The sequence below is a fragment of the Pristiophorus japonicus genome, chromosome 16 (assembly GCF_044704955.1).
Source record: "Pristiophorus japonicus isolate sPriJap1 chromosome 16, sPriJap1.hap1, whole genome shotgun sequence".
NCBI lineage: Eukaryota > Metazoa > Chordata > Chondrichthyes > Pristiophoridae > Pristiophorus > Pristiophorus japonicus.
The window spans coordinates 45,329,060-45,337,116 of record NC_091992.1 but is presented as its reverse complement, the minus strand read 5'-3'; the positions used below and the strand labels follow the sequence as shown (position 1 = coordinate 45,337,116).

Genomic DNA, 8,057 nt, shown 5'->3' with positions numbered 1-8,057 from the left:
GGGGGGGGGGGCGGGGAGCGAGTGTCGGGTCTGGTCCGGAGGCGGGGAGCGAGTGTCGGGTCTGGTCCGGAGGTGGGGGGCGCGGGGAGCGGGTGTCGGGTCTGGTCCGGTCCGGAGGCGGGGGTCGGGTCTGGTCCGGAGGCGGGAGGGCGGGGACCGAGTGTCGGGTCTGGTCCGGAGGCGGGGGGGGGCGGGGAGCGGGTGTCGGGGTGGGGGGGGGGTGGGCGCGGGTGTCGGGTCTGGTCCGGCGGCGGGGGGTGCGGGAGCGAGTGTCGGGTCTGGTCTGGAGCAGGGGGGGGCGAGGAGCGGGTGTCTGGTCTGGTCCGGAGGCGGGGGGGGGCGGGGAGCGGGTGTCTGGTCTGGTCCGGAGGCAGGGGGGGTGGGGAGCGAGTGTCGGGTCTGGTCCGGAGGCAGGGCGGGGGCAGGGAGCGAGTGTCGGGTCTGGTCCGGAGGCAGGGGGGGTAGGGAGCGGGTGTCGGGTCTGGTCTGGAGGCAGTGGGGGGGGGGGCAGGGAGCGGGTGTCGGGTCTGGTCCGGAGGCAGGGCGGGGGCAGGGAGCGAGTGTCGGGTCTGGTCCGGAGGCAGGGAGCGAGTGTCTGGTCTGGTCCGGAGGCAGGGGGGGGGGGGCAGGGAGCGAGTGTCGGGTCTGGTCCGGAGGCAGGGGGGGGTAGGGAGCGAGTGTCGGGTCTGGTCTGGAGGCAGGGGGGGGGGCAGGGAGCGAGTGTCGGGTCTGGTCCGGAGGCAGGGGGGGGTAGGGAGCGAGTGTCGGGTCTGGTCTGGAGGCAGGGGGGGGGGGGGCAGGGAGCGGGTGTCGGGTCTGGTCCGGAGGCAGGGGGGGGGGCAGGGAGCGGGTGTCGGGTCTGGTCTGGAGGCAGGGGGGGGGGCAGGGAGCGAGTGTCGGGTCTGGTCTGGAGGCAGGGGGGGGGGCAGGGAGCGGGTGTCGGGTCTGGTCCGGAGGCAGTGGGGGGGGGGGCAGGGAGCGGGTGTCGGGTCTGGTCCGGAGGCAGGGGGGGGTAGGGAGCGAGTGTCGGGTCTGGTCCAGAGGCAGGGGGGGGGGGCAGGGAGCGGGTGTCGGGTCTGGTCTGGAGGCAGGGGGGGTGGGGAGCGAGTGTCGGGTCTGGTCCGGAGGCAGTGGGGGGGGGGCAGGGAGCGGGTGTCGGGTCTGGTCCGGAGGCAGGGGGGGGCGGGGAGCGAGTGTTGGGTCTGGTCCGGAGGCAGGGGGGGGGGCAGGGAGCGAGTGTTGGGTCTGGTCCGGAGGCAGTGGTGGGGGGGGGGGAAGCGGGTGTCGGGTCTGGTCCGGAGGCAGGGGGGCGGGGAGCGAGTGTTGGGTCTGGTCGGGGTGGGGAGCAGGAGCTGGCCATGGGAGGAGCCTTATTCACGCAGCCCCAGTGAGGCCATTCAGCCAGGGCTAGGGGCTGCGTGCTTCGGGCCCCTCTTACACAGTTCGGCGCCTGGAGCTACTGCACTTGCGTGCCCACTGTAGCGCGCAGGTGCAGAGGTCCCGGCACTGTTTTCAGCGCAGGGACCTGGCTCCGCCCCCCCACAGCTCCTGCTGGCTGCGCCGAGAGCCAGAGGACCTGCAAGTAGATGGAGAATACCGAGGATTTTTTTAGGCGCACTTTGTGGCGCGAAAAACGGGCGTCCAGGTCGGGCCTGGGCCGTTCTAGGCGCGTGTGGAAACTTGGGCCCAAAGAGTTGGAAGTAGGACTGTCTTGATAATGGACAGGATATGGTTGGAAGCTCAGCTCAGAGTCAAATAGGATGCAGGGATTGAGAACAGTCTAGTTCAGTTCAGCCTCAGACAGTGGCGAAGGAGATTGGTGGCTAGACAACGGAGTTTGTGGCGGAGGCTAAAGACAATGGCCTTTTGTCTTCAATATTTAACTGGAGGAAATTTCTGCTTATCCAATACTGGATTGGTGGACAAGCAACGTGACAAATCATAGGTAGTGAAGGGGTCGCGAGAGGTGGCAGTGTCATCAGCGTATCTTTGGAATGTGATCTGTTCATGGATGATGTTGCCGAGGTACAGCATGTAGATGAGAAATAGGAGGGAGCCAAGAATGGATCCTCAAGGTAACAGTGTGCGAGTGGGAAGAGAGGTCATTGCAGGTGATTCTCTGGCTACGACTGGATAGATTTTTAAAATGTATTAATTCATAGGATGTGGGCACTGCTGGCAAGGATAGTATTTTATTGCCCATCCCTAATTGTTCTTAACTGAGTGGATTGCTAGGCCGTATCAGAGTGCAGTCAGAGTCAAGTACATTGCTGTGGGTCTGGAATCACACGTAGGCAGATTTCCTTCCCTAACGAATATTAGTGAACCAGATGGTTTTTTACAACAATCCAGTAGTTACATGGTCACCATTATTGATAGTAGATTTTTATTCCAAATCTGTTTAATTAACTGAATTTAAATTCCTCAGCTGCCGTGGTGGGATCTGAACTCATGTCCCCGGATCATTCATCCAGGCCTCTGGTTTGCTAGTTCCGTAATATAACCACTATGCTACCGTTCCCGATAAGAATGAAACTAGGTGAAGGCAGTCCCACTCAGCTAGTCAACGGAGGAGAGGCGTTGGAGTCGGATGGGGTGGTCAATTGTATCAAAGGCTGCAGACAGGTCAATAAAGACTAGGATGGACAGTACAGCAGTCATTGTCACATAGCATGTCATGTGTGACTTTGATAAAGGGCCATTTCAGTACAGAGGCAGAAACCTCTGCTTCAATGGAGTTGTGGAAAATATGGGGACTGATTTGGGAGGTGACAGCATGTTCAAGGACAAGAGGAAAGGACGGTTGGAGATGGGGTGTTAAGTTTGAAAGGACAGAGTTGTCAGGATGTTTTTTTTTAAATAAAAGGAGTGGGACGATGACAGCAGATTTGAAAGGGAAGGCAGTACTGAAGGATAGGGAACCATTTACAATATCAACTAGCATGGGGGCCAGAAAGGGAAGTTGTGTGGTCAGCAATTTAGTGGTAATAGTCAAGAGAGCAATAGTCCAAGGAGGTTTCTCTCAATGTCAAGATGAGCTCGGAAAGGGTTCAAGGGGAGAGAGGAGAGAAACTAGAAAAAGATATGAGTTCAAGGTGAGGGCAAGGGGAAAAACTTAGCTTGGTTGGCTAAGGGAAGGGAGAGATACTGCATAAGCTCTCAACTGTGCCATTTGGAGAATGCCAAACAAGAATAAGTAACCCCCCCCCCGACTTAGAGAGTCCTTCATCTCCCCTGCTGTCATCTTAAAAGTCCCTTGCCAGGATAAGCTTTTACCCCATCTACCCTGGAGGTTCTGAAGGCATTTTAGTTTTCCCTCTGGTCAGACGACTAACCACATTGTCTGTACTTGATGTGCTAACTGCTGGCTCAAGGAGGGGTTAGCACATATAACTTTTCCTGTTGGTGTAAAGAAATGAAATACTTTCCATTTCACATATACGGTGTCAACATTCCAGGTCAGAAAAGCAGTCCCAGCCTCAGAAGGACACCCTGCGCCACTCTGATATTTTGCCATTTCCCACACCCGGCATCTGGAATGAGATTTCTAACCAAGTCCCAAATTAGAGTCAGTTTAGGGCTGCGAGCCTATGTCCACTAGAACTTGGCTGATTCTGCCTAAACATCTCATATAGACATTTATAGGTAACAGATAAAGAGAGATTTACATCTGATCTGACCAGGCTGAGTTTGAACCCAGGTCCCAAAAGGTAAAAGATCCACTGCACCATTTCAGTCCCCCTAAAACAAAAACAACCATGTATTGGGACAAGCCTTCAATGACTGAGGGAACAGCACAATAGGATCTCAGCCACCAGCATGAGCTGGAGCTACTTCTTGCCATGGCTCGGAGCCGATCATGGTTAATACCAAAATTGGAGCCAAAATGGAATCTTCAAATGGCAAAGGTTGCAATGATGGAGGTAATAAAAGTGCTCAAGCCTCAGTCAGAAACTTGGAAACCAGTTATATGAGCAGAGTCACCAGTGATGATACCATATCAGCAGCTGAGTGAACATCTACAAGTAGAAACGGTTCTTGTGTGAAACAAAGTGATATACTGTCAACAGGAAGAGAACTAAGGATGCAATCCAGAAAGTGATTACCTATCCACACAGTACACAGCACCCTTGGACGTTTATCAAGAATCATAGAAGCTTGCAGCACAGAAGGAGGCCATTCAGCCTGTCAAGCCTGGGCTGGCTTTTGAAAGCGCAGTGGTGTTTAGTCCCACATCCCCGCGTTATGTCTGTAACCCTGTAAGTTCCTCACCCTCAAGTACCTGTCCAACTCACTTAAAATTATTTATGGAATCAGCTTCCACCACCTTTTCAGGTAGAGCGTTCCCGATCCAACAATTTAGTGAAAACAATTCTCCTCATCTCCCCTCTAGATCTTTTGCCAATATTCTGAATCTATGACCTTTAGTTATTGACCCATTCGCCAGAGGGAATAACTTTTCTCTGTCAAAACCTCTCATCATCTTGAAAACCTCTATTAGGTCACCTCTTAATCTTCTATGTTCCAAGGAGAACAGCCCAAACTTTCCCAACCTCTCCACAGCCCTGGTAACATCATGGTAAACCTCCTCTGCACCCTTTCGAAGGCCCTTACATCTTTCCTGAAATGTGGTGCCCAGAACTGTCCACAGTCTTCCAGCTGAGGCCCAACCTCAGTGATTTATAAAGTTCTAGCATGATCTCTTTGCTTTTATATTCTATTCATGTTTATAAACCCAGGTAACCCATATGCTTTTAACCACCTTATCAACTTGCCCTGCCATCTTTAAGCATGTGTGTACATGGGCACAGAGGTCTCCCTGCCTCCCTGCTCATCCACAGTTTTCAAAATCATCATTTATAGTATACTGCTTTTCCATATTAGTCCTCCAAAAGTACATCATTTCAGTTCTCTGCAATGAACTCCATCTGCCACGCTTCTGCCCATTTCACCATCCCGACTATGTCATCCTGAAGCCTATAATTATCTTCATTATGATCTACTACTTTGCCAAGTTTCACAACATCTGCAAACTTTATAATGCTGCTCCCTACAAGAGAGCGTAGGTCATTTATAAAAACTGACAAGTGTAATGAACCCAAAACTGACCTTGGAGAACACGACTGCAAATCACCACCCACTCTGAAAAAAACATCCATCCACTGCCACCCTTTGCTTCCCATCACAGCCAATTGTGTACCCATAACGCCAGACTCCCCTTAATTCCATGGGCTTCCATCTTCTCAATACGCATCCAAAAGTCTATATACATCTACTGCTCTACCTTGATCAACCTTCTTTGTTACCTCATCAAAATAATTAAATCAAGTTAGTCAGTCACGATTTGCCTTTAACAAATCCATGCTGGCTCTCCTTGATTAACCCATACCTTTCCAAATGAAAGTTTATTTTGTCCCCGATAATGGTTTCCAATAACTTCACCGCTGACGTTAGGCTGACTGGCCTGTAGTTTCCTGGTTTATCCCTCTCCCTTTTCTTTAATAGTGGCATAACATTAGCGACTCTCCAGTCCTCCAGCACTACTCCTGTATCCAATAAGGATTGAAAGATTGTGACCAATGCATTGGCTATTTCTACCATTGCTTCTTTCAGCAACCTAGGATGTATTCCATCGGACCAGGTGACTTTCAGTAATAATCTTTTTAGTATGTCTTCTCTACCTATTACTATCCTGCCCATAACTTCCCGCTCCTCTTTTAGTGTAACCTTCACATCATCCGCTACCTTTATGAAAACAGAGGCAAAGTACTCATTTGATACTTTAGCCAAGTCCTCTGCCTCTACATGAAGATTTCCCTTTAGGTCCTTAATAGGCCCAACTTTTTCCCTAGCTAACTGCATTCACTTTGTTTATAAAATATTCTGGGGTTCACTTTAATGTTGTAAGCTAATCTTTTCTCGTAACCGCTCTTTGCCTCCCGTATTCATTTTCCAATTCCCTCCCGTACTTTCCATAATCTTCCCGGTTATTAACTGAATCTTGCTCTTGATATCATCCTTGGAGAGGTTGAAGAATCTATAATTTGAGTTGAGAAAGGCATTTTTAAAGGATAAAGATTAAAGCCTGAGGATATGTTCTTCATGAGGAATGCAAATTCAAAGTATCTGCACAATATTGTGCTTTGCTGAGCTGGGACCCATGGGTTTAGTCTGTCCCCTTTTAGTGGAACAAAGAAAACAATTGGAGTTAAGCCAAAGCTTCATTTTGACATTAAATTGCAAGAGGAAGCAGTGATTTTATTAGCTCTGCTTTGCTGGGAATCAATTCATGGATCCTGAATGACTGTTTGTTAACAAAGAAACACTGTGCTAACATCCCGTTTATAATATAGCTGGTAGTTGTACAAGTACCTCTTTGCTGAGGACGCTAGTATGCCAGTGTGGCTACTCACCCTCTCCTCAAACTCATCACATTTGTCCATGTAGCCCAGCCCTCCCTTTTGCAGCCGGGTTGCCACCTCAATCAGGTCTGTTCGCAAGTAATTGAGGAGGTCCTGATGGCCATCACAGGACTTGAGGCCAAGGTTTGGTTTCCGTGCAAAGTGGAGCGAGTGAAGAATATCATTATACCTACAAATAGAAGTTGCTTTTTAAAAGATTGTAACATTTATTAAGCCAATTATGCAACATAGACTATATTTTCCAGCCAATGAACTACAATACCTCCTATATAATTACAAAGGACTGTTTTGTTTGTTGACGTTTCACAGTGTAAACTCATTATAAAATTAGCACATACAGGTGATGTTTAAATGATACAGAACAATCTACTTTATTGTTTAAATAGGAAACTAATTTATTTTCTACAATAACAAATTGCTGTCAGGGCAGTTAAACAGGGATTACAGTTGTCCTCAGAATCTTTTACTAGGAATAAGAAGAAATTAAACCAGCTGGTGCTCCTCCCTGGATTGCAATAGTGACTTGTTCTGTAAAGTGTATGCATGTAGACAAGGACATGATTGGACTCAGCTTTGAAGATCCTCTCTTCCCCGCAAATTAATCAAATACCTATTACAGGTAGAGCGTCCAAAATCCGGAAACCTCTAGACCGAGGCCGTTCCGAAATCCGGAAATACCCGAAATCCGGAAAGTCTGGGCAAAGGTTCCGGGTCGGCGGCCTGGAAAAAACCTGTATTGAAAACCTGCAAAAAAGGCAAGTTAAAGATTTTTTTAAAAATTATTTTTCAACCATTTAGTGGGTAACGGTTTTGTGAATTTTTTTCCCCCTCCCTCGGCCCAACTTGCAGCGGTAATCGTTTTTTAAAAAAAAAGTCCAGATTTCGGACGACCCCGCCACGGATCGGCCCGGTGTCCAGATTCCGGAACATTTCGAATTTCAGAACTCCGGATTTTGGATGCTCAACCTATAATATTCAACAACTAGGCTCACATGAGTGGCTGTTTGTCCAAAGCACCTGGCTTTGTGAAACCACATCCCCAGCACGTCAGTGTCTTCAGCAGTGAAGAGGCGAAATTGGAAAATTAAACAGAATACTTTGGAAATGATGGCAACACCAGACAGTGATATGACTAGATTTATCAATTTAAACCCAGGCAATTGCTCATCACATGTAAAACTCACACCTGACCATGGGTTAGGGATCCGAGCTGATCCTATTCCTGTCATTATCTGATGTCCATATACATATACAAGCTTCCTTTAGGGAACACTGGTTAGCAATCAGGTGCACGAACGGACTCATTTTTCACTCCGTACCCCAGGGATTTAAGGTCAATGTTAATTCCCCAAATAAGATCAGCTGACTCAGCACTGTAGGCCCTAGAACCCGAGCCCATATGGTCCAGTCCTCCAGACAATACACTTAACCCAGCCACCAATCGCACTTTTAAAGCCTGCAGCAGACTGATGCAAAGTGGTGTCGTATTCTTAAGCACAAGATTTTCAGTAATTTAGTGTCTTCTCCTACTATTGCCGTTACAAATCATTGCACAACAAATCAGGTTCAAATGGAAGGACCAGAGCTTCAAGGAAGGATATTTTTAATACAATCTGCAACAACCTGAGAAAGTAG

At 49.2% G+C, this 8,057-nt stretch overlaps 1 protein-coding gene across 2 annotated transcripts in view; it reads right to left on the bottom strand.

Annotated features, from left to right (window-relative positions):
• The window catches only part of baz1b (bromodomain adjacent to zinc finger domain, 1B), a 76,493-nt gene that overhangs the window by 27,842 nt on the left and 40,594 nt on the right, over positions 1–8,057 (bottom strand). For both annotated transcript variants that reach the window (XM_070857279.1, XM_070857280.1), the window contains one exon: positions 6,414–6,591. In XM_070857279.1, the coding sequence (XP_070713380.1) occupies positions 6,414–6,591 (178 nt within the window). The remainder of the gene's footprint in view (positions 1–6,413; positions 6,592–8,057) is intronic.